The following is a 26,570-nucleotide window of genomic DNA, read 5'->3' on the forward strand; positions in this document are numbered from 1 at the left end:
ATCTCCCCATGCTGTTCTCTCGTGGCCACCTCTTCATTCCTGTATCCCTCTTACATCAGAGCAGGCCAACTGTTTGACAATGCTTCCATTTTCATTTCAGTCACCACATTTTCCATTTGTAGAAATTCTACTTTTTCCAATTAATTGTCTTTTTCTTAGTGTTCTGTTGTTTTATTCTGGCCTTCTTTGGTTTGCTACAAACGTATTAACTAATTGCTTTCATGTTGGACTGGTTTGGGGGCTCTTTGACTCTAATTAAAAGATTAGAACTTCTGTGGTTCTAATTGTACATTTCTAATTCTTTAGTACAGAGAGCTGTTTCTTCAACTGTTTTTTTTTTTTTTTTCTGGTATTGAGGATCAAATCTGGGGCCTCATGCACAGAATGCAAGTGTTCTGCCACTGAACCACACCCCAGCCTCTCTTTCCTCAGATCTGGGTGACTCTTATTCTGTTTTGTATACCCATCTTCTATGGGTGTTATGTTCTCTGTGGTAATTCCTGGTGCCCTGGTTGTGAACGTTCTCCTGTTTTGATTCTGGCCACAGCCCAGAGGTTCAACGGTCCTTAGTCAAACATTGTGACTATTTGTTTTCTATGGTTCTCATGAATTTGGAATGCAGGCACCAAAGGCAGACATGTTGTATTTGGATGTTCTACAACCCCAGAAAATAGAAAGTCCAAGGGCTGCAGTCTGAGGTGCTAATGCTTACACTTAAACTGCAGATGCTGCTGTAGCCACAGAAGGTGGGAAAGCTGGACCAGTGTCCCCTTATCAAGCCCAAATCCTCCAAGAACTCTCCCTGTCTTTCAGATGAAAGCAGGAAGTCCTCATCCTTAAGGAAGCACACATTCTTACTACAGCCTCAAGTGGAGAGAGATTAAGATCTATGCTAAATTCAGCAGTGGACCAGCATTTCCCCTTTATCACACTAAGCTGTTGAGAGGACATTCTTTGGTAAGCATAGAATGACAGCACTCCCAGTGGCTTGATACTAGTGGCCAAACGTGCTCCTTGGCTTTACAACATAACCCAAGGCTTAGTTTCTATAAGTAGACAGGTGCCGAAAGGGAGTCCGAAAGGATTCGTTCTTCTGGTCATGCTCAATAGCCCCTTCTAAGCAAGAGTTTCTCCACAAACACAGGATAGAGAACAGAGAGGAAAGGTGAGAAAGGATTAGGATGCAGCCATCCATTCTGAGACGTTCCAGTGACGTATCTCTCTGTGGCTTTCACTTTGGCTCTTCGTCCAAGAATCTACAGTGCCCTTCTTCGTTCTCAGCCATGCTGTGTGTACAGAACCATATTTGGCCTGTCTTGTCTAGCATTTCTACATCTGAGACCAGGAACTTGGGTTACTGTGTAGTCAGTTCATCTAAAAAGCATCTACTCTCCAGCACGCAGGAGGCAAAGGCAGAGATATCTCTATGAGTTCAAGGTCAGTCTGGTCTTCATTGTGAGACCTTGTTCTTCCAACTCCCTTAAAAAGTGGCCTTTTCTCACGAAGGAAACAGGTTGGTTTATTTGTGTAAATCAATAGGCCTATTTAGACCCTTTTCTAAGTCATTCGAGATTTTTTGGATTGCATGAAAGAAAAACAGCTTGCTGAAATTATCGTGTCCTGTACTGACGATAATAAAATAAATGCGCACACGTGTGTGTGTGTGTGTGTGTGTGTGTGTGTGTGTTGGGCAACATATTTAAACACATACAATAAATGCAGTTTGAATTTGGTGTCTTCTTTCTTCTATGGTACTGTTTATTCTCTTGAGCCTGTCTTCACTCATCTATTGTTCTGTGACAGTAAAGTTACAATTTTATCAAAGCACAACTTCATAATGGACTCCTTGAAGATATTTGAAAACCTTCCACAGTGGTTTTGTTGTTGTTTGTTCTGTTTTGTTTTGAGGGTGATAGGATTGCTTGTTTCAGCAATAGATTTTAGTTTAAGTCATACAGAGTTTAAAAATCTAAGGAAGCTGGTAAGCCACTATTAAAACAGAAAGAAAATGTGTCTTGAAACAACATTTTGTGTTTATTTAGGAATGTCTTACATTCGTCTGCTCTGTACAAGGAAAACCCATGCTGAACTGAATAATGTAGTAATTTATCAGTGTTGTGGCAAATGTGACCCTGGAGCCTTTGTAAATTGGCTTTAAATAGCTTTTCTAACAACTTTTTTTTCTAGCATAGAACGAATTGCATTTCAGTTTATTCTTGCAAGATAAGAGGGTATAATCATTAGACATTACTTTGCTAGGTCCTGGGAAGCATATCCTACAGCCCTCGACTATGAAAGGTAGCACAATCCTTGACCCATTTTACGAGATTAGGCAACATGGCTTTCCAGACCGCGTTGGCAAACAGGTAGCTGTTGCACTGATCTTTAAACTACCTACTACCCTCAAGGCCAGGTACAGTTTTCTCCTGAGAGATTCAGTAATATCACAAGACTTGAATGAACAAAATGATCTTTGAGTTGCACAAAGATCTACATTATGCAAGCTGCAGAAATCTCAATAACATATCTCTCTTGTCATTTGTACTCATTGGGGTGACAAAAATCTTGCCCATTGTGATTCAGTTTAACTATTTTGTGTGTGTGTGTGTGTGTGTGTGCCACGTGCTTAACCCCCTTGGCTTTCTGATGAAGCCAAGGGATTGATTCCTGAAACAGTGTTTCAAAATGCATAACAGAAAGATGAACAACTTTATTGAGGTCCGAGCATCTGACCTCTAAGATTTTTCAAGTGTTTATGTTCTGCTCCTCCCCACCAAGTCTTCCAAAGAGACCTTCTTGAAGGGGACTCCTGTACCTGGGGGGTTCCCTCCCAGATCCCGGATTAGTCACAAACTACACACAAGCATCTGTTTTCCTTTATTAAGTGGGGAAGACAAGTTAAAGTGGCTGCTTTCTGACTCAGGCAGAAAACATCAGCAAATGACCTTGCAGGTGTGATTTTTTTTTTTTTTAAGAGGAGGAAAAGGGGAGTCTGTGTTAGAATGGGCTAGGATGCAGTGGTAGAGGAGATAAAGGACTAGGGAGAAGGGGAAGGAGATAAGGGAAAGGGGGCATAGGTATTTGTCCCAGAGAGGCAAAGGACTGTCTCTGGAGAGAGAGGAGACAGATGTGGTACATAGGCAAATGGCAGTTTATAAAGGTAAAGGGGGAAACCCCGTGTTAGGATGAGGTGTTAATTTTAAATGAGCATGTTAATTAAGGGAGCCAAAGGGGGCTTCTGATTGCTGCTGGACTTTGGTAGTCAGCCTCAGGAGGAGGAAGTGGCCAAATATAGGAACACTTCGGTGGCTAGCTTTATAATGTAATCTAACGGTTTTTAGCAAGGCCGAGGGAATGGGGGAGAAGGGCAAGGCCTGCCAGAGCCATATGTCTAGCGTCCTTTCACCTTCTATTTTTAGACAGGTAGGTAGCGGCCCACCCCACACACGTTTGAAGGTTACGGAGGTGATTATGGGATGTGCTCCCCCATCCAAAGAAGTCTGCTTCTTCAGCCCTTTCTTCTTTCCCCAGCTAAGCTCTAGCTTTTTTTTTTTTTTTTTTTTTTTAGTTTTAGTTTTTTCTTTTCCATTCTTCTCACCCTTTGCTTAGCCTCGCCCACTTTGGGGCCTGGACACACCCCCTCCAACCTCCGCTCCACCCCCCAGCCTCCGCTCCCCGCCCCCACGCCGGCCTCCTCTGCCAAGTCCCGCCTTCTCTTTTTCCTGCCAATCAGGTTGGGGCCACCTTGTGACACTGCCCCCCGAGCTCTCTAAGGGCCAGTGGGTGATCTGCGCTCGGGGCGCTGTATCCCGGCTGCGGAAAGATGGCAGGGGCCGCGGGCTGCTTCTCCGACGAGCAGTTCCGGGAGGCCTGTGCGGAGCTCCAGCAGCCGGAGCTGGCCGGGGCCGACTGGCAACTGCTGGTGGAGGCCTCGGGCATCACCATCTACCGGCTGCTGGACCAGGTAGCGGCTGACCCGCCCGCTTGTGAAGATCAGGGCCCCCAGAGTACCCGGGTCAGGACTCCCCACAGGGCTGGCTGCTCTGCTGGAGTGACCAGGCTCCTCTGAGTTAACTTTGCCCTGTGTGGTTGGGCCATTATCCGAGCTCAGCCTCAGGTCATTCTTGTTGCTGGATTTGTGGATTGTTATATTTTATGTTTTACTTTGTAGCGTTTGCAAAAAAGGAAACCCAAACGGCCTGGGAGCAGGAAGTTGTATTTAATGGCCCATGATTGGAGACCTGGCAGCGTGCCAAAGGTATCCTGTCTAGGGTCTGGACTTTCACTAGAAGAAGGTATAATGTGTCCAATACAGGGTTCAGATACTGAACAGGAGTGGTGTGGCTATGGGCTTTTGGGTGCCTGTGACTACATTCACAAGGGAGAGACATTTGGCAGCAATAGGAAATGAGTAATTTGGGGGTTTAGCCCAACTCAGGAAGCAGTTTGTTAGGAATAAACGATAGAGTTAAAACACTGGTCAGCTGATTCCTCGACCATGCCTAGACCTGCGGAGGACATGGGTTTCCTTCTGCCATATGGGTGCCAGTGCTGTGTGGAGTGGGGGAGGGACCATGTTCTGAGCCCAGTGGGAAAGAGACAGGACTCAGGGACTGGGTGGCCGGAGTGGCCAAGAGATGACTACAGTAGTCTCACCATTTTAGTGACTGTCTTCTTTGGATTCTAATTTTAAGTTGTGTTTAATAACGTGCTTGTGAAGCTTCAGGCAGCACGCAATGGAAACTGCAGGAGGAGTGGAGTTGATTGTTGAGCATCTTATTGGGAGCCTTTGGAACCAAGTAGCCCCCCAGGTGGAGAAACTGGAGGCTTGTCGTCATGGCTTTACTGTAGGCAGCGAAGTTCCCTGGCACAAGCCAGGAGTGTCACAGTGAAGGAAACAGACCAGGAGGGATGAAGTCACCTCACCGAGACCCAGGGAAGTTCATGGCAAGGGTGCGGTTGGAGGGCTCACAACCAGGTAAAAGAAGTTTGTGGTATAAATTGGATTAGACCGAAATAAGTGAAGGTAGACGAGGAAACGTCTAGTCTGCAAAGGTAGATTCCTGTCAGCTAGGTCATCTCTACTTCCTTCTTGAGGTCACAGGACAGCCTGGATCCAAGCAGTTGCACAGTCCGCGGAGGCCTGGAATAATACTTCATGAGGTCAGCAAGAGGAAATTTTACTGGATGTCTCTGCCGTGTCAGGGCCAGGAATTTGCTGATGATAATTATCAGTCTGGTGATGGCTTTGTTTCCGTGTCCCTTAAACTAAGGTGCACAAAAAGAACTTCTAGCTGCCATTTTGCCTCTTTCCTAATTGTGCTCGCATGCATCCATCTGTGTGTGCTCCCTACTGTATTCATGTTTTGCTAAGGATGGCAGTTGTGCACTCACCAAACTTGGCCTGTTGTGTAGCAGGACCATTGGTTACAAGATGAACAAGAGACAAAATCGTCATCCTAGTGAGACTTGAACAACTCTCTGTGTGAAAGTGGATGCTTTCAGACAAAATCCTTCTGTTGCCTCCCTGATCCTTACACCTTCCCTGGCAGCCACATATCAAGGTGATACACACTTGCCAAGCTGTGTATCAGGCATCAGATGCCTTTCCCTCCCCTTTCTCTCCTTTTTCAGGTTGGGTTCTCAGCACCTCTCACCTCATATTGCTTCATCTTTTTAACTGGTTTCTTGGCTTCCATTTCTTCATTGTCCTGTATCCCACACGTTCGGCACCTGAAAGAAAGGTTGTGATCTTATCATTATCCTTTGGATGTCACCCTTAGTCACAGAATTATTGCCAGTCATTGTAATAGCAAACAGTTGCTTCAGTGTCACCCTTAGTCACAGAATTGCTACCGGTCATTGTTAATAGTTAACAGTTGCTGTATGTTTTCTTATAATCCGGGCACCGGATATTGATTTGCTCATTTCTAACTTCAGCCTTAGGATAGACACTGTTGATCATCACCTTTTTACCCACGTGGAAAGGAGTGTGTCCAGGAAACAAGTTAGTCAAGATTAGAACCGGCATCTGAACCTAGTCGTCTGGTTCCACACTTCTTTCTTAAATCCTCTGCCTCTCTGAGCAGAAGGCACATGCAACCTGCTGGGGATGCTGAGGTCTCAGCTCACCTTTTTCCCAGCAGTGTTTCCCCATACTCACACATTCAGGCCATCTTCTGCTTATCAAGATAAAGAAATTGAGGTTCTAGGAAGGTACATGATCCATCCAAGGCATAGAATTAAGAAGTGCTTCAAGAGTAACACTCAGTCCTTCTGTCCACAAACCCCTTCCCTATTCTACCTCCTACATCACCGTTTGGTAGAGCACCTGAAATGTGGAATGGGTTGTCCTGGAAAGACGTACTGACTCATCATTAACATACTGAAAAAGAAACCAAAGAGTGGTTATATATTCAGTCAGTATGTATTGATGCTCTGTGAGATGTAAGTGAAGTGCTGTGACTCTAAGATAGTGTCACTTCCCTGAAGGTTCCAGTGGGTTGGTTAGGAAGATGCTGTGTAGGATGCTTGCGTTGATGGCCTTTAAGAATCATGTTTGGCATGTTGTTGATGGCCTCAAGGTGGTCATTGATGTCTGACTGCTTGGCGTACCATCCTCAACATCAGAAGTGGTTCACCTGAGGTGGTAATCTGGTGGCTCCTTGTGGTTCCTCACTGAGCATCCTTTATTGAAATGAGGATGGAGAGAAGCAAAATGTCGGTCACATCTAAATGTGCCTGTGAAAGGTTTACTATGTTTTGGAACGATGAAAATAAATGCAGAGGCTTTGGGACATTCTTCAGTGTAATAAATTATATTTTAAATTAAAAAGTAGATTTGTGCCATCTTGTAGAGTAGATGCAAATGATTCTGAATCCTGTTGTTGGACAATGGGAACTTTTCCTCATGTAATTGTATTTATCTATTTTGGGACAGAGTTTCATCATGTAGCTGTAACTGGCCTGTTATTCAATGTGTAGCCCAGGCTATCCCAGAACTCCCAGAAATCTTTCTGTGTCAGCCTCCTGAGTACTGGCATTTATGGGCATGCACCACAGTACCTTCCTAGATGGGAACTTTGGACAAGAAACATTTTTATATACGTTTGGTTTTCCCGTTTATTTATTCAGTCACAATATGTTTCACGTGGAGAGTTTCTTCCGGATCGTTCTCTCCAACACTATCATCTCTTGCTTCAACTTTCTCTGTTTTAATCTCCTTATTTCTTTTTTTCTACCCATGTTGTAGTGGTAATAACTTAGCAGCATACAATGTGCAATGTGCAAAATACCATCACACGTATGTCTTCATCTACTCCTTCAAACAAATCTGGAAGCCATGGGCTTCCTCTCTTACCACACAGGTAGAAATGAGAAACTGAGTCAGAGAAAACCTTGTGAGTAGTAACTGGCATGAGCTAGTCTGCTTGGATAAAATCATTATCAAATATGCAGCTTGCTGGGAGGCCAGAACACATCCTCTTTCTGAAGGCCGAGCAAAATCAGGTGAAGGCTGCCCTGTGGCGTCATGAGAAGAGCGTGGACTTTGGAGGTAGGCAGTCCTGAGTTCAGACCTCAGCTCTGCTCCATTCTCATTCATTCTGTCATTCATGGGAGTCATGTGCTGCTGCCTTTGCGGGCCGTGGCGAGTGAAGGAGATGATTGCTGCTTCCCTGAATAAGCTTCCTGAGCATGAGCTGGATTCACTGATGAGAATAAACCCCCTAGATGATAAAGAGATGTTGAGGGGTATAAAATACTATGAAGAAAATCAAGCAGGGGGAAGGGAGGGAGAGAGTAGGAGAAGGCTCAGCAGGAAAGGGGACTTCTGGGGAAAGCAAAAGAACTGAGTTCAAATCCCCAGCACCTATTTAAAAAAATCTGGCCATGGCTACATAGGCCTAGAACCTCCATGCTGATCCTGTCCTGTGTGTTCTTCAGCACTACATGTTTACCTGTTGCTGAGGCTGCTGGTCCAAAGACTGTTCATTCAGAACCACTCATGTCTAGGGACAGTCTGCCATGGCACTTGTGGGCTTTCTGATATTGAGAGGTACCGTCAGAGGCAGAAGAGTCTTCGGGAGACAGGAATGCTATAAACAGGTGAAAACAAGGGAAGTGACCACTGAAGACAAAATCAATGTCTGTCAGAAGACTGACTGTCCCTGATGATTGGGATAGTGAGCCCCTGCAAGTGAGTGTGGTCTTCTGAGCTGTTCTCATAGATTCTCTAAGAAGAAGAGCCATAGACTCTTAGAAGATCTTTCCCAGGGATCTATAGTCATGTCTCACAGCAGCTTTGGACTGCATTACCATGGCAATAGTCAACAGCATGGCCTATAGACTGAGTCTGGCACACAGAGGTCACAACTTTGGTTTAGGCAGATGTCAGACTGAAAAGCTCTCTCTGATGACTTAGTGGGTTATCTCTGCATACTGGCCTCAGAGAAGGGACTACACTGGTGTGTACTAGACCTTGGCTGTGCCTCAGCTGGATGAGGAGCCAAACTTCATTTCCCAGCGATGGCTCTTACTGGTGCTGCTGACCTCACGAAGTGTTTCAGGCCCGAGAGGACAGTGAAACTGCATTGATCCAGGCTGCACTGTGGGCTGAAGAAGGAAGCAGAGGTGACCTTCGCAGACAGGAGTCTCTGCTGACTTCAGACTTCCTCTACCGTCCTGTAGCTGGATCTAATCCAACTCGGGCCACAAACTTCTTTTACTGCAGCATGATGGGTCTAATCTGCCTTCTCCTCCTACCCTTCTGGCTCCTGGTGTGATTGGATCAGACTGCTTCCAGATTCAGGGAACTCACTGAACTGTAGCTTACGAGCAAGCAGGGCCAGCTTATCTACAAGCTGGACACCTGTTATCCCCCAAGATACAGAGGCCACTTTTCTCTTCTCTTTCACCTCCTGCAAGTGTGCAGAGACAGGCGACAGACTTTCTTCTCTCTCTGGGTGAGTGTGGGAGTGGGAGTGGTGTGAGAATGCTGATCCCAAGGTTTAGATTTGAAGGGATGAGGTTGAGTAGGATGCCCCGCTTCTGTTTCCAAGTGTAAGCCAAGCTTTGTGGTCTGCCCTGACTTTCACCACGCCCCTGCTGGGGGCTTCAAATACAACGAAAAGTTTGTATTTGGCCATGGAACCCAGAGAAGAGTTGATGACTCATAAAGAAGTATTTGAACTTACTGGGTCCTTGGTCATAAAACTGTACCAATACCCAGGTGAACCAGAGCAATATTTGGGGTAATGCTCAACAGAAGTTTGTGCTTATAAATTTGTCCTCTTTTTGACATCCCGCTGAACATCCTTAAGCCGCAGTTTCCCTGTCTGAAAAAAATGGGCTAATAGCTCATACCTCATATTATTGTTATGTGAGCTGATTGGGATAAGCCGTCTAAGTGGTCAGTTCATTATCTGGTGTTCAGTAAGTGCTCAGTGAGTGTTAGCAATCACTCATTACTTTAGCTAGCCATCTGCAACCCTTAGGTTTTAAACGCATGGTAGTTTCTTTTCATTTTTTTCCATTGTACTTTCTTAGAACATCAATAGTACATAGATTTAATCAACTGTGTTCTTCACAGTCTGTAGCCATAGCAGCCCATCTTCCCTGACTTTATTTTGGCAAAAATGCCTACTTTTTATGCCCCCTGAATTTATCTAAGTCCAATAGAATGGTGGGAGTTAGTGAGCATCCACAGCTATACAAGGACACCTTGTCTCCTGGGGGAATGGAAATGTGCTCTTCCATGAGAGGCCAAGTCAGTGCACAGCAAAGAGAGCATTCATGGGGACGGGGGTTGAAAAAAAGTGGCGCTTGGGCTGCCTTATAGTTAGTGATGAAATGCAGATGAGCTCCACAAATGAGGGGTAACTCGTGGGTGATACCTTTGTCTCGGTCAGGTCAGGGGCATGTGGTGTGGGCAGGTGATATCCACAGGTGATTATTCCTATGTGGCAATGAATAGTGAAGGTTGGCTGTAAATAACATTTTGACAGTTTACATTTCTCTCATGTAAATACACGACAATTACTCTGTTGAGGTCGAATGAGCATACCAATGACCTTAACAGGGGAACTGGAAGTAAATTGCATGGGTTGAAAAAAAAAAAAAAAAGACAGCTTGGAGTTTAGACAAGCCACCAGAATCAAAATCGCATCTTAAAATCTAGCCACACCAGTAGCAGTTTCCTAGTCATGTGTCCGGGCCTCTGCAGCCTCTGTTTCTTCATTTGCAAACTGGAGATGCTGAAATGTCCCTAAGCTCAGTGCCTGTCATAGAGCAGGTGACCTGTGAGTGTCAGTGGAGTATCTGTGGTCCTCAGTCCTCACTTCTTAAGCTGGAAAGAGGAGATCAAATATCTTCGTACCCCCTCATGGACTTCCGCTGGATCACCTGATGTGACCCTCAGACTCATTCTATGAGCTGGAAACTCTTCTTTGACCCATTTACAAGTTAGGAGGCAGAGAGCTTAGACTCAGCTCAGCTCATGGCTTCAAGCCCATGCTGTCACCACTGTGCTGTCGTTTCTAGCTACAGAGTTCAAGAGACATCTCTTAGGGACAACAGTGGAAAACTTGGCCACATCCAGTCCATTAAAATTGAGAACATTATCCTTACTCCCGTCCTGCTTTTCTTCTGGTCTGAGTCTGACTTTTCCAGAAACATCTAAAACAATACTTTGGCCATCCAGAGCACTACTGGGCTTAGGGACACAGGGAAGCAGCCTTCCAGGGAGAAGTGCACTCTGAAGCAAGAGCAGCGAAAGGGACAGGTTACAGGCTTCGCCACCAAGTGTCATCAGTTGACCCCTAGAAAGTCACTGGGGTCTTTCACAGCATTGGTCTGTGGCCCCTGACTAATCTTATGTGATGGGCTTTCTTTACCTTAATCTTTAGCCCATGGTCTGGATAAGACATGTAGAGAGAGTGGAGCTAAATGAGATGCTCTTGGGGTAGAAAGAGCTGGTGTCAAAAGACTCACTGTCTCCCTCTGTTTGACCTGATACTTATGATCATAGCTCTGAGTTTCGTGTGTCTGTCTACCTCAAGGACCACACTGATCAGTCAGTAAGATCATGACTATAAAATTATTGGGAAACTAAACTATGACTAACAAACCAATTCCCCAATATTATTGAAAAAAATCATAGCATGTCTAAAGGATCAAAAAACTTCTCCAAACAAACCATGTGGCTGTTGCAGTGACCACTGATGGATTGGTTGTCAAGGGAAGCTCATAGTGAGGGGTAAAGTCAAGACAGCCTATAGCTGATCACTTCTCAGAGCCAAGAGCCCAGATCCCTGCCAGCTTGTGAGTGTTTTATGACTTACTTAGTGTCTCTGCAAAATTAAACATTAACCGTCAATTTAATGCCCATTTTAGTGGCCCTTTGAATTAGCTCTCCTTAGATGGAAGGGCAGGACCCATTGTGGGTCATTAGTTACTTAGCTCACGTGACCGACCACTCACCTGATTGGACAAGCAATGTAGGGTCACTTCTTCAAATAGGTGGAGGGAACGTGCATAAAGCATAGGGACCCCTATTGCCTTGGTCTATGATGTTCTCAAAACTGACCAGTCTCGATAAAAATTACCTCTGTCTCCTTCCAGTTCCTATCATAAAATCCACTGGTCAGGGCCACCATCAGGGCAGCAAGTCAGTAATCCTCCCTTGGAGGTGCTCCCACTCTCTGGAGTTCTTCCTCACTTTCCCTTATAAATCTACATTTGCTCTACTCCTCGGTCATATTTCCTGATTCTTTTTCAGCATAAGCCATGGGTTCAGCATGGCACTAGAACTAGTGATCTTTATTCTAGCTCCCCAAGTTAATAAGCTCTCTGTGGTGGTTTAAAGGAGAATGACTGTCATTGGCTCATATGTTTGAATGTTTGGTCCCCACTTGGTGGAGTTGCTCAGGAAGGATTAGGAGGGATGGTCTTGTTTAACAAGTGTGTCACTGGGGGCAGGCTTTGAGATTTCAGAAGATCTCTGCATTCCCAGTTTGCACTCTCTTTCTGTCTGTCTGTCTCTGTCTGTCTGTCTCTGTCTCTCTCTCTCTCTATCTTTCTTTCTCTCTCTCTCTCTCTCTCTCTCTCTCTCTCTCTCTCTCTCTCTCTCTCTCTCTCTCTCTCTCTCTCTCCTACTTTCAGATAAGGATGTAAGTTCTCAGCTACTGCTCCGGCACCATGCCTGCCTGACTGCTGCTGTGCTCCCCACCATGATGGTCATGGAGTAATCCTTGAAACTGTAAGGAAGCCCTTAGTAAACTTTTTTATAAGTTGCCTTGGTCATGGCATCTCTTCTCAGCAATAGAAAAGTAACTAAGACACTCACCAAGAGTCAAGAGAGACTCTGTTACTCTCAAAGAACCCACATGGTCCTTTTTCTTTTTCCTTGACAATGTATTTTAGCAATGCTTTGAATTTCTATAGTGTTTTAGTGAATTTATACATAATCCCATGGTCTTTCAAATATTCACAAGTTTTAACACTATTCTGCCATTCTGTTTTAGAGTACTATGAAATGAAGAATCAATCCAGACCTAGAGCAATAGAGACTTTCAAGGAGTTAGGTGGACATTTCAATGGGGAGAGTTCTTTAGGCCTAAGGTCTTCAGCATTGTGAAAGTTAGGCAAGTGAATTTTCTCTTTTAAACCGTAGTAAATAGGGTTAGGAAGAAGCATGCATGGGAAGTGAGATGAAAGGGTGGCATGATTGGACAAGAGATCAGAGAGTCCTCTACCCTGAGCCCAGCCGGTTCACCAGAGGGAGTGCATACTGGCCCAGGTTAGGGTGGGTCAAAGGTCAGGGCCTTGAAGCAAGGAGAAAAGTTCATTTAGTTTGGTTAAACATTTTGTTTTGAATTGATCAGCGAGGACAGGCAGCTCAACTAATCATTTATGAAGCAAAGAAAGGGAATTTGGAGGGTCTGCTCAGGTCTTGGTGTTCATGAGTCTGTTCTGTCATATGGGGGAGTGATTTGCTTTTGTTATTATTGTTTTGTATTTCCTTTGTAGTCAGTGTATTATGAACTAAGGATGCAGAGTTGGAATTTTGAAGTTTTCTTTTGTGTGTGTGTTCATGGGTGTCCATATGTCCATCTGTTTGTCTATCTATCTATCTATCTATCTATCTATCTATCTATCTATCTATCTATCTTTATGTTTACCTACATGAGTTCACATGTACTACAGTGTATACCGATACCCATGGAAGTCAGAAGAGGATGTTGGATCCCCTGGAACTGGAGCTATAGAAAGTTGTGTGCTGCCTGATGTGGTGCAGGGAGATTAATTCAGGTCTTCTGCAAGAACAGCAAGTGCTCTTAACTGCTGAGCCATCTCTCCAGCCTTCCACCTTGTTTTGAGACAGGGTCTTTCACTGACTCTAAAGCTCACTGATTGGCTAGACTGTGTAGCCAGCAAGCCCTAGGGGTCCTCCTGTCTCTGCCTCCCCAGATTTTTTTACATGGGTATTGGGGATCCAAACTTAGACCTTCATGCTCACATGGTCTTTTTCTTTTTTTTTTTTCACTGTTTCCTAGTATCCCAAGTTTCAAATAAAATTCTGCAATGTCAGTGAGGACCATTTGGATCATTTAGGATTGCTTTTCGAAGCAAGTAATAAAAAATTGGGCTGAGGATGCCCTAAATAAAGGTACCTTTTGGTCTTACATAACTAGTCACTCAGAGATCTATGGTGTGGATGTCAGTTTAGCTGATCCATTACACTAGTGATGCTGGATCTTTCTACTCTGCTGTTTCTTATTTGTTGTTTTTCAGTCCCTGAAGATATGGCGCAGATCCAAATATCATGTCCCCATTCAAAGCAGGGCAAGGGTATCACTTGGAGGCTCTCCAACACAGGAGACTAGAAAGTTACTAGCCATTCACATTCTCATGAGAGCTCTCCCAACAAGGGAGGAAGTGGGCGTATACCATATCAACCAAACCTTGTTTCTTCTGGCAATTGTATTCCATGCATGATAGTGGCTAATTCACTGCCACCCACATAACTTTTCAGTATTTGAAGTGTAGAAAACGGTCTTAGAAATGGAGCATTACACACCCAGTATATTTTGCTATAGAAGAGGAGTCTGAGCCATTTTTAGAGGGATAGAGGTATATGAATAAGCATATATGGAGTTATTCATTACAATGTTGGCAAGCTTGGGAAAATATCCAAACAAAAATTTCAAATGATTTGTAAAGCTAATTTTTAAAAGGTCCCATACATTGTTAACATAAACTCTGTTCAGGCAAAGCTAAGCTTTGTGTTTTTCTAAAATACAACTGTAAGAAATTGGTACCTAATCCCAGGGAGCTGCTTCTTCACTGCTTCTGAGAGCACACGCTGCTGTATAAGCATTATAAATATTTAAGAGTGCGAACAACACTTGAATGGTAATGCTCACACTCTAATACTCATCTCTGAGAAAATATCCCTATTGAAAAAATGAACTGGGATTTTGAACTGAGTGTTTCATGATTATTTTGGAAATACTCATTTCTATAAAATATTCTGAAACAGAAATGCATTTGGGGAAGAATTGTTTCATGTGAACTTTCCATAGTCTTAATATACTACTAAATTTGAGGTAAAAATACCACCTGTTGATACCGTATCATATCCGTTTGCTCACGTAGACAAACATCTGCTCCCTTTAAAGAAATACTATTGGATATTATTAGCAGATACTTACAAATTACGAGGTTACATATCTCTCATTAATAGTTCTTTATAATATCTTTAAACTTTCTACAGTGAATATGAATTGCTTTTATAATGATTTAAATTTGCTTTACCTTTTAAAGGATGAAATAAAAAGGAGTATGTTTGCTATATCCATTTAGAAATCTCGAAAAACCAAAAAAAAAAAAAAAAAGAAATCATGAACAAGAGAGTGCTTTGATTCAGGAACTTGGGCCAGGCTATGGAGCTCAGCAAAAGAATGTGGGGCTGAGAGATTAGGAAGGGGTCACCGAGGATCTTGTTCCCCTGGAGTGCTGGCATTTCTCAGTCCTGCTACAATGGGAGAGGGACTAAAGGAAGTCATCACAAGAGTTCATTCCTCCGTGTTCATGCAAACTGTAGATCATTCTATTTTCTCTTTGACTTTCTGGCCCTCTTCTATGATACACCTATGTGTATCAGAGTCATGCAAGGATGTGATTGCATTCAGGAAGGCAAGGGACCTAGTCTAAGAAAACAGTTCTGTGTTAATTTTTGTAGATGTCCACAGTAAATCATGGAAGACTCCATGATCATTGTCTTAACATGTAAGTGTCCTGTTTTGGGTGAGCATGTGTAGAAAACAGGACCTCTGTTGTTGTGGGGTGTTTGTACACTGTGTGAAGATGTATTGCTGTGATTGGTTTAATAAAGAGCCAAATGGCCAATAGCTAGGCAGAAGGTATAGTTGGGCCTTCTGGGCAGAGAGAGAAAATAAGAGGAGATAATCAAGGAGCAGGAGAGACTCGAGGAGACACCGAGGAAGCAGGATCGGCAGTAGGTGACAGAACATAGATGAAAAGAAATGAGTAAATATAAGTTATAAGAGCTAGTGGGATTAGCCTAAGCTGATGGCCAAGCTTTCATAATTAATAAGAAGTCTCTGTGTCATTATTTGAGGGCTGGTTGGTGAGACAGAAAAAGAATTGTCACACTCTATTTTCCCAAACAAATTGTTCATTCTCTCTCCTTTGGTTGGAATGTGCCTATATTGATGTAAATGGGTACATATGGGGAAGCACTCACCATAGTCCTTCCTGCCAGGGCAGGCAGAAGTTGTTTCTCCTGAGGCCTCTCATCAGATAGCCCTTCGCTCAGGGTATCAATCCATGCTGAGGCACACAGGTCTTAGATACACCCAATTCCACTCTGCCTATTAGAGAGCCCTGGTAACAAGCCATCTGCTTGTACTGCTGGCAGATCACTTTGAATTTCCCCTTCTGTTTCTGCCAGGGTTCTTTCACGTCCACTGGGAATGGTTTGTTATGTTAGTGCCAGCTGAGTTGGAAGCCAGTCTTTAGAAGGATCTCCCAAGACTTTCTTAGCCATTGCATGGGTCCTTGGCATGGTATTTAAGGAGCTTCTTTGGTGAGCAGTCAGTGGAACCCAAGATCCATCTAACAGCTGGGTTTTCTCCATTTGCTTGTCACTTGCTTGTCTCTGTCAGTTCATTGCCTTTGTCCTTTAGATCCACCGCTTTCCTCTTAACACCAGGGACCAAGCCAGACCAAGCTCAGGGAATTCTGAGTTGCCACTGTACCCAGTAAAATATGTAGTGGGGCCACCTGGAGCCTAGAACCCTCACAGACAAGGATGTGGCTTGACGTGAGAAGGGAGGAACTCACTTATACATGTAATCTAGGAATTGTTTTTTTCTAAATAACAGGACCGTCTGTTTGAACATGATTTGAAGCTGATGGAGATTCCCTTTTTAGTTTTCTTTCTCAATAAAAAGTAAAACAAAAGCATAAACAAGCCCCACATATAACCCCTCCCCCATAGAAACAACAGAAAAACTCTGTCTTGTGAATGACTTCACAAATTGCATTGGTTTCATTGTACTCAGTGGATGTATAAAACTATACACCCCACTCAGAGCTCTGGGTGACTATGTAACATGGATATGTGCCTGGTATCTGCAAATCAACCAGACCAAACTAGAGCTCTTGCATGCCTCACAGGTCCCCTCTTGTCCAGTTTCTTCTGTGTCAGTGAGGGCCACTTCCTCACCGACCATGTCCAGCAATGGTTGACAGAGTTCTCCTGGGTGATCTGCTGTCTTCTCGTCATCCTTCCAGCAACGGTTCCTGGCATCCCCACCATTGCTGTTAGCTCCCTGTTTTTGGTGACCATCTATTATTTGGATTAATGCACTGGGTATTAAAGCCATCTCTGTTCACCTATGGCACTGTTCTCTACCAAGACTTCTGATCTTTTAAAATCTAGTTCGAGCTGGTCATTTCTAATCTGTCCCTAGTCATATCTGGCCATGCCTCTGTCCACAGGCATCTTTAGTTTTCCAGAGTGATGAGAATCAAAACTTCACCTCTTCCCATGGTTTCCCAGGATCTTTGGTGTCTTGACTCCACAACTTTTCTACCCGCAGCTCCTATCACTCTGTTCCAGACTTCTCTCTTGGAGCATGCCTTTCTTCATCTCCCAGTGACTGGTCCTTCTGACCTTTAGAACATGATATCCTGATAAATCTTGGGAAATGGTCCCTATAGAGGCTTTTTCTGTCTACCTGTTGATATGGGTCCCCCACAAAGACACTCTTTACTATATAACTCATCTTATGTCCTACTTAAATCATCTGGCCAATGCTGACAACTATCCCCTCCACCAGTACCTACAGCTGTATATAAGATACATGAGACCAGGGGTCCTATCTCCTTCTATACTGTGGTCACCAAGACCCCAGAGGAGGTCAGTGGTTGATGTGGTTGAACCCCAGCCCCGGCTGTTTTTCATGTGATACAGAATCTCAACTCTGGTATCAACAGATTGTTCCTCCCGTTCTGTTTCCATAGCCAACTGGACTTTATGAGTATAAAGTGTTTGGTGTTCTGGAAGGTTGTTCGCCAGCTCTACTCGCCGATGTGTACATGGACTTGGACTACAGGAAAAAATGGGACCAATATGTAAAAGGTGAGTGATGGCTTGTTTTAAAACAATCGTTAAGAAGTTAGTCTAGTCTTGTCTGATTTAGTCGTGCATACTTGAGGCTGAAACCCATGTTGCCATTTCCAGTACTTACTCTGCCCGTGTCTCAGAGTCAGTCTCCCCTTTGTCCTCACAATTGCTTGGCCCTGCTTCCTGAGCTGTGCTAACCCATGTGCTTCGATTGCCATGGAAGCCTTCTGGGAAGATGGGTCTCCAAACTTCCTTTTGGAAGACGAATCAAAGGTCTCCAAATAAGCAAGGGTACACACACGTGAGGAAGTGAGGGAGTAGGATTCTGAGGGGCTGGAGGGCACTGGAGGTCCAGACAGCTGCCTGAGGGAAGGCAGCATGTTCAGAAGTCACTGGCAGTTGATGGATGTTATTGGGTGGTGATGCTCCCCCGCCATCCCCCCCCCCCAGCTGCTAAGCTGAGGACATTTCATGACCTAAGGCAGGAAAAGAATCCAGAGCCTACATAGTCTACGTAGTAGAGGTTTTACCTTGAAGAAATAAAACCTCCTGTATCTTAGAGGGGGCAAGTCAAGACTTCTGCAACTATCAAAGAAGCAGCCTTATCCCCCCACTTTTAAAGAAGAATATATTATTCATAGCAGGGAAAGATCCAGGAGTTTCTGGCTTCTGTGAGTGCTGCTGCTTTGGGCCCCTCAACAATCCTGCCAGGATGTTTCATCAGCTCTAGACTGTGTTCCTCTGCATTGACCTATTTCTCAGGCAGATTCCCGTTCTTTGTGAGAGTGTCCTTCAGGGGACACAGGCTCATACTCTAATCATGCAAATAACTCTAGGAAAGAGAGTCTCATTTTCTTAACAAAAGTCAGCCAGAATCCCAGAACTCTTTTTCCAAAGTTCATCTCAAAGGGACTGCTCAGTCTGTGAATACTGGTCATGGTCTTGGGGCCGCTTCACGTTTCCGAATACCTTTCCTCATTAGGGGACATCAGCACACTGGCCTCTCCAAAGGAGGAAGCTGGCACTGTCTCACTCTCCCCAGCCGCCATAATGCTGTCATGTGATACAGACTTTGCCAACAGATGCCCATGTGGGTTCTGCTGGGAAAGGAGCAATGTGAGGAAGCAGACAGCGTACAAATCCTCTCTGTTCATGTCAGCTAACACACCCGACTTTAAAAAGAAAAGTAGCCGCAGGGCCTCTTACTCTGTTACCCACCATCAGCTCTTCACACTGTGCTTTCTGGTACAGTAAAAGCCACTGTTAGCTTTGCTAGAACAATCTGGGAGTCCTTACCTTACTGCTCCTGGATTTGAGGAGTACCCAAGAGCCTTGGGACTAATTGGACCTAAGCTTACTACAGGAGCAAACTAAAGTCCTGGCCACTTGATCGCCAGAGTCATGTCTTGCTCCTTTACCTAGCCCTAAACACTTTCCCTACTTAAACCTCATAGTAGAGAGAGAGAGAGAGAGAGAGAGTGTGTGTGTGTGTGTGTGTGTGTGTGTGTGTGTGTGTGTGTCCGTGTGTGTGTGTGTGTGTGTGTGTGTGTCCGTGTGAATACTGAGCAGGTAGAGGCAACAGACGCACTTATCCCTTCCTCTCACGACTGTCCACAGTATTCTGTGGCACTGAGGGGCCACAAAGCTCCCTAACCCATAGTCTGCTTCTACTAGATTTCTTTTAAATGCTAATTGTACCCCGATGCATCTCCCACAGGGGTGTCTTGATCCTTCCCTGGATGGTTAGATGAGAGGCCACCACACAGCCTGGGCACATGTCTGCTCTTCAGTTCCTTTGCTCTCTCCTGTGAGAGCTGCGCAAGGGCACAAACATTAAGGGAATTTAGTTACTGGAGCTGTGGCAAGCTGTGGAGAAACAAGAAGCTCAGGGTTCAGCCGCGTTGTAGCTGTCTAAGGACACAGCCCTCGATGAGCCTTTTGTTTCCCAGATGCCATGACCCTAAACATACCAGACTCTGTGACTTCCTCAGTCTCTGGCTAACTGTAGGGAAGCAAACCTTGCTGGGTGTGTGTGTGTGTGTGTGTGTGTGTGTGTGTGTGTGTGTGTGTGTGTGTGTGTGTGTGTGTGTCTGGGGAGAAGCAAAACTCCTGGTACTCTACTGACATCTGGTGGTTTACCTGTTTAAAGACACTGATAATTTCTTGACATCCAGTTCCTTACATGTTATCCCAGCATGCTGTTGGTACAGTGGACAAGCGCTGGGCTTGTTTAGGTTTTCTGTGGTTCTCTGTCCTCTAGACCATCCTTGAGCAGCAAGGTTTCAGTGGTAGTAAATATACTTTTCTGTCAATAAACGCTTCTACGTCTGATGAGTTAGAGGTTTATCACGCACTGAGGCTATATAGGCTTCTTGAAACCACTGAACTCTTGTGATATGGTTAACTTCCTGTGTTCTCCTTCAGAACTCTATGAAAAGGAATGTGATGGACAGATGGTAGCCTACTGGGAAGTGAAGTACCCCTTCCCTTTGTCCAACAGAGATGTATCCTTTCTCACACAGTGTCCTGTGTTCCCCAGCTGCCGTCCTATGCTGGGATGCATTCATTTCAAAGTAGTCATGGACAACGCTGTCTTGGATCCTTGCGGAACCGTCTGCTAATGCTGCAGCTGCTTGTGTGACTCTCAGAGACTTCAGAGTGTGATTTCTGGGTGTGATCACATAGGACAGTAACCTCACATAAGGTCACTGGAAGGTATCACATCCTTTCCAGACAAAGTGTCCCAAGATAGAAATGGTTGAGCCTTAGAATTGGGGCCCCGAGTCGGGTGGTGGTGGTGGTGCACACCTTTAATCCTAGCACTCGGGAAGCAGAGGCAGGTGGGTCTCTGTGAGTTCCAGGCCAGCCTGGGCTACAGAGTGAGTTCCAGGAAAGGCTCCAAAGCTACACAGAGAAACTCAAAAAACAAAAACAAACAAGCAAACAAAAGAATTGGGGCCTCGGAGGAACAGTTTATGAAGAGTTTTGGTCCAGACAATTTGATCTTGATCTTACAGAGGAGGGGCCCATGGAAGTGAGATGACAGGCATCAGATTGGTAAGAGAGAGCAACCAGGACTCACCCTCTTTGCTTCTAGCTTTCTTCCTCCAGCAGGGTCCTCTTGACTGCTCTTTCTTTCTTTCTTTTTTTTTTTTTTTTTTTTTTTTTTCCAAGACAGGGTTTCTCTGTGTAGTTTTGCTGCCTGTCTTAGATCTTGCTCTGTAGACCAGGCCAGCCTCGAACTCACAGAGATCCGCCTGGCTCTGCCTCCCGAGTGCTGGGATTAAAGGTGTGCATCACCGCCGCCCGGCCGACTGCTATTTCTTGACGCTGGGTGCTTTTTCTCTCCCCACTTCTGTGTTTATAAAGTAAAGCAATGGACTGAACTGTAGGGAGTTTTTCCTCACATCTAAGCATATTGATCCCTTGTTGCTGTGAACAAATTCCTGACAATAACCTACCTAAGGGCAGGAGAAGTGGGAAAGTATATGTTTGGATAAAAATGCCGTGATGAAACTCATCACTCTGTAAACTAAAATTAATAGAAAGTAAAGATGGGATATACATGCGCTGACGTTTGCTGTCGACCGTGGGAATGTTCTGTGCATGCTTTTTGAGGTGAAATAGCTTTGCTCTTCTTGGTGAACCAGTGTTTCCTCAAACAGATCATCTGCCTACTATAACTTGAGGTATCTATGTGTCTTCCTACAGTTTTAGTTGTGACATGGATACCTTCGTGTGTAGAGGTCTGTGATTACAGCTATGGATGAGGACAAGACAGGATCGATACTATTTCTATCCAATGCTATTTCTGCACCCAGATTTCTCTAGTGCTCCCAACATTCCTGCCTGAGGACCAATAGCACTCCCTTTTTCTAGATAGAGAAACTGAGTCTGAGAACATTTGGTTAGCTTCCCCAGGATTACAGCTAAGTGAACAGTGCTCTCTGTATGTCTTCTTGGAGGAAGAAGGAATGTGATCTTTGCATAACCGAGAACTCCAGGGACCATTCACAGGTAGGTGACAGCACTCTCCAAGTGAGAACTATGGTTGGATGTGAGGTTCAGCTTTGCAGGGGAAGTAGGCAGTAAGTGAGGTCTCAGTAGAAGGGAGCAGATGCCAGGGAGAAGGCGCAGAGTGGCTTCCCATTGCCACCAGAGTGGGCTGCTTTCCTCATGCTCATATCATACCTTGACTGGCCATGCAGTATGTCTACATCCGCCAGCGGCGAGACCTGGATGTGGACGGGAGGAAGATCTACGTGGTCCTGGCCCAGAGCATCTCTGTACCTCAGTTTCCTGAGAAGTCTGGGGTGATCCGAGTGACGCAGTACAAGCAGAGCCTGGCGATTGAGAGCGATAGCAAGAAGGGGAGCCGAGGTAAAGCCTGGGGTGCAGGTCAGCAGCTAGCCAGGGCCACTTGAAGGCTGGGCAGGTGGGAAGCAGGTTAGGTACGAAAGCTTATTTATTAAAGGCAACTGTGGCCTAGGGACAGTAGATTGGAGGTCAGCACCGGGGAGAGTCTCAATCCACACACCAGATTGGCTAGAGCTTGACATAGGTGTTTTGATCTGACCCAGTGCATTCTTTTTTTGTTTGTTTATTTGTTTTATTATTTCATGTGCATGAGTGTTTTACCTGCATGTGTTTCATGCCTGATGTCCGTGGAGGCCAGAAGAAGGCATCAGATCCTCTGGGACTTAAGTTACAGGTGGTGGTGACTGACCATGTGGGTGCTGGGAATTGAACCAGGATCCTCTGTAAGAGCAAGAAGTGCTCTTACAGGCTGAGCCAGCTCTCCAGGCCTGCCCCTTACTCATGTACTCTTTATTGACCAGATGAAATCAGAACACTGAGAGCAGACCCTAGGGTTTCAGAAGAGTCACCTCAGGTTTATCCCATGGCTATAGGGACAGGGCCTGCAGAGGGACAGTGGATTGGCAGGTGTTCATTAGAAGATACAGCTCTGCTCAGCACAAGGCCAGAGACTCAAGAACATTGAGTTCCAGTCTCCCAGAAGGAAAGCATGGGCATCCACCTTCCGCCATACTGGCACGAGTGTCGCCCGTGTGAGATGAAAATCTGATCCATCACTCTGATGCCCATTAGGTCTGTGGTTGAACTGTTCTGACTCTGTATTTCCTCACAATAAGGTGGGTGATCTGTCAGCTCCTGGGGCTCTTTGGATAATGAAATGAGAGATGATTTCCAAGTGTCAAGCATCTGTCAGGCATCTGAAAAGTCACGGCCAGTTGTTCCCCGGGCTGTATTTTTAACAATGCTTCTATGTCAGTAGCCACAAGGCAGGTCAGGGCAATTCCCCAGGATCACTTGCTCCCTTCCTCTGTCTCTCTGGGCCCAAATCTGAAGATAGAAGGTTTGCAGGGCTTTGTTACTGCATTTGCCCAGTCCCTCCCCTCCCCCACCCCTTCTGAATTGTCTTTTCTTTTCCCCATTTAGTTTTCATGTACTACTTTGATAACCCGGGTGGCCAAATTCCGTCCTGGCTCATTAACTGGGCAGCCAAGGTGAGATCCCAGGAGGCAGGTGGGGGTGGGGGACAGGGGTGGGGGACAGGGTATGTGCATTTGACAAATGTTGACTTAGCCTGTGGGTTGTCATGTTGAAGAGACACATTGTCCCAGGGTAATGAGACTCTTTTATGAAGAGATTGAGTTGAGTGACTTGGATAGAACTGGAGCGGCCAACACCCAGGATGGAGACTGTGACACAGGACAAAGAATCTGTTAAGCTTGGAATGCCAGCCCTTCCCTGCCGGTGGCCCCAAACCCTCCGAGATCACGCTCTGGAACTTCCAGACAAAAGTCTGCTCCTTGTAGGGACAATGGTGCTTTCGGTATCTGCTTATGGAAAGTTAAGACAGACAGACTTTGCTTAGAGACAGCCCAAAGGAAGCCGCTGCTTCTGTGGTCCTTGCTTTTATCATTCCCTAAGGCCAGGGAACTGTGTTAGGAGTCACCCAGGTCACTAGAGGCTGCCACTCCTAGGATCCTGCCTCGTTGTGACTATTCAGCAGGATTTGTACAGGCCTTGCGGTGAACTCAGGAGACTCATGGGAGTTAGAATGCCTGTAGGCATCAGAGGGAAACATGTGATTCTGAATCCGGGTTTTGCTACTGGATGTTTTGTGTTGGTTAGGGAAGCCCTGACTTTCTTCCTTTTTAAAAAACCGAGGATGAATATTGCCTACTGTGTGGAGTAGAAGGCAGTGAGATAACATTTACAGAAAGTCTTGCACAGTGTTTGACACTACGTAACTTTGTCTCCCACCTTCTAACCCAAGCACCGTTTGCGAATTCAGTAAGGCAAGCCCTTCCACCTCTTCAAGGAAGAATCCAGAAACCTAATCCCAGATCCTGTCTTTTCTTTTTCTTTTCTTTTTTATTCTTAAGAAATTATGTGTATGTGTGTGCATGTGGGGGAATGTACTGACGTGGGTGCAGGCGCCTGCAGAGTCCAGAAGAGGCGTTGGAGCCCCTGGGGCTGGGGTTACAGGTGGCTGTGAGCTGCCTGACCTGGGTGCTGGGACTGAGGTCGGATTCTTTGCAACAAAAGTCTGTGCTTTTAGGGCCTGAGCTATCTCACTGGCCCCCCTTTCCTTTCTTTTTAATAAATATTTCCAAAAGGGCTCTGTAGTTCTTATGAGCAAAAGTCAAGCTGAAGGCCCTGTCGATGATGCAGCCGTCTGTCCAGGTCTTGCCTTGTGCCATTTTCTGACCGCGTCATGTAGAAATTGAATCAGAGGCCTCACTTTGCTTTATTTCCCCTAAAGCCATTGTTGTTTATCTTCTGCCACATTCCAGAGAGTGAAGAATACATAGAAACGTATTTTTCTTTCCCTTTGCAGAATGGCGTTCCAAACTTTTTGAAAGACATGGTGAAGGCTTGTCAGAATCACCCCAAGAAAACCTAACAAGGAGGATGGGAGCCCAGCATCCATGAGTAATATCTCTGGATGTGTTCCAAACGATGCTCAGCCTTCCCTCCACACTCTCCCATCTTCAGAGGTCGACGTGGATCCCTGGAGTGCTTGCCTGTTGCCTGGCTCATTTGCTGCCTTCGTTCACACCGGTTCTACTCAGGGCCCACTGCCTTCTTCCACTATTGAAAGGGTGGCCTCTGCTTCTTTGTTTTTAATTAGGGAAATCCTCAGCAGGGAAGAAAAGCATTCTGTTGTACCATTTTAGGGGGATGAGTGAGAGGAGGAAGGACATCAAAACACGAGAGTGACCCTTCCTGGCAAGCAGGCTCTCTTCAATACTCTTTTGTGCGACTCAAGAGTGGCTGCTGGAGATGGCCTTTGGCCCATAGTTGACCTTCCGTGTTCCAAACCTTGGGGACACAGTGATGTCCGTTCTCTTTATGCTTTGCTGACTGGGATAGATTGGGATTTGAGGCAACAAGCAAGTATTCCTACTTGTGCAGGATCACGGGCTGCTGTGATATCAGACCACTGTGAGCGTCCCAGGCCTGACTGAGCACATGTTGAGATGACCACATTTCCCTAATTGCCCACATATGGACTTTTCCTTTCCCATAAGCCACTGGGAAAACGCTGCCTGTAACCTCTGTGTACTTGACTGCAAGCCCAAGGCTTCCAGAACAAAGATAGCTGGAGCACAGCACTATGATTGTGTCTTGCTAAGCAGTAAGGTAACTTTTTCTTCTAGAATGTTTAGAGATGTTGAAGGGTCAATAACAGTTTACAACCAAGGCAAATTGAAGTAGTGGTCTGCTGTGCCCTTTGCCTTTTTTTTTTTGGAATTCTACCTCTCCAAAACAAGGACCCGTGGAGCCCTAGTTTTATCCTGAATTTTTGTAGGAAAATATATTCTGTGGCTAAGACACAGTCTCGGTGATCTCAGGGAAAAGCTTTAATCGGTCTGTGCAAACCTTGATGAACAGATATGGAAACTCAGGATTCAAACAAAGCCAGAAGAAAGGGATTATTAAAGTGGTCTTCCTTAAAGTGTGTGTTCTCTCTGGGAGGAAAGGTGTGTTCTATGAATAAACAAATAAATAAACAAATGAATAAATAAAACACGCTTCTCTTGTGGGCCATTTCTTTCTTACCTTTTCTTTTGGGAAAAATGAGTTAGTTAGGCCTCTTTTGTTTCACTGACACCTGACCTAGCTCATAGACTAAGAAAAAAAATGAAAGAATAAAAATTTGAGGCTGGAGGGATGGCTCAGCTATTTACAACACCGGCTGCTCTTTCAGAGGATGGTGGTTCAGGTTTACATTCCTAGCACACATGGAGCAACTCATCACCATCTGTGACTTCAGTTCCAGGGATTTACACCCACTTCTGGTGTCCACAGGGCACTGCATGCACATCATGCACATATACAGGCAAAACACCCATTAAGTTAAAGTCTTTTAGGAAGAGAGAATTTATAGCTCCCTTGCATTCAAGGCCACACTTATTTGGCTTCTGGGAGGAACCAGTTCAGGTGCTTAAGTTTAAAATTCAGCTCTGTTCTTCAGTTTATCTAAATGTTATTGTAGGATTGCTACTAAAAGCAGTAAATGGGCTCATGTCAAGCAGATAAGAAAACCAGGCAGGCAGGCAGGCAGGCAAGAAGGAAGGAAGGAAGGGAGGGAGGGAGGGAGGGAGGGAGGCAGGCAGTCAAAGGCAGACTCCATGTCAATGAATACTGTTTCCCTGTAATATAAACTCTGTCTATGGCATGTGTTTATTGATTCTGGGAGTAAGATTATTCAAGTAAGTAAATGCTTCATAAAATTATCATTAAAATGTCATTATCAATAAGTGACTGGTATTTAAATTTAGGAACGTGGCATCTATTTGTCTTATATTGTGAGTGTAAATTGATCCCTGACAAGGGTCCTTTAAAATATAAGCATGAGGACCCAAGGCCACAGTTTTGAACA

General features: G+C 45.0%; 1 protein-coding gene across 3 annotated transcripts; it reads left to right on the forward strand.

Moving 5' to 3' along the window:
- Positions 1 to 3,716: 3,716 nt before the first annotated feature.
- Positions 3,717 to 25,717, forward strand: Pctp (phosphatidylcholine transfer protein). Of its 3 annotated transcripts, none has more exons than XM_052758082.1 (6): positions 3,727 to 3,964; positions 17,551 to 17,668; positions 20,078 to 20,157; positions 21,862 to 22,033; positions 23,114 to 23,181; positions 24,522 to 25,717. In XM_052758082.1, the coding sequence occupies exons 1-6, from the start codon at positions 3,824 to 3,826 to the stop codon at positions 24,585 to 24,587; spliced, it is 645 nt and encodes a 214-aa protein (XP_052614042.1). In that variant the 5' UTR covers positions 3,727 to 3,823; the 3' UTR covers positions 24,588 to 25,717. The 3 variants fall into 3 exon arrangements, with proteins under 3 accessions (XP_052614044.1, XP_052614042.1, XP_052614043.1); XM_052758083.1 differs by lacking the exon at positions 3,727 to 3,964 and adding an exon at positions 4,029 to 8,963; XM_052758084.1 differs by lacking the exon at positions 23,114 to 23,181 and having other exon boundaries at positions 3,717 to 3,964.
- The last annotated feature ends 853 nt before the right edge of the window (positions 25,718 to 26,570 follow it).

Source organism: Peromyscus californicus, unplaced genomic scaffold, assembly GCF_007827085.1.
Source record: "Peromyscus californicus insignis strain IS unplaced genomic scaffold, ASM782708v3 Scaffold_3__1_contigs__length_106647218, whole genome shotgun sequence".
Lineage (NCBI taxonomy): Eukaryota > Metazoa > Chordata > Mammalia > Rodentia > Cricetidae > Peromyscus > Peromyscus californicus.

Coding starts and splice junctions, on each gene's coding strand:
- Pctp (XM_052758082.1), top strand. CDS start 3,824: ATGGCAGGGGCCGCGGGCTGCTTCTCCGACGAGCAGTTCCGGGAGGCC. Junction 20,158..21,861: donor TCCCTTTGTCCAACAGAGAT/GTATCCTTTCTC, acceptor CTGGCCATGCAG/TATGTCTACATCCGCCAGCG. Junction 23,182..24,521: donor TCATTAACTGGGCAGCCAAG/GTGAGATCCCAG, acceptor TTCCCTTTGCAG/AATGGCGTTCCAAACTTTTT.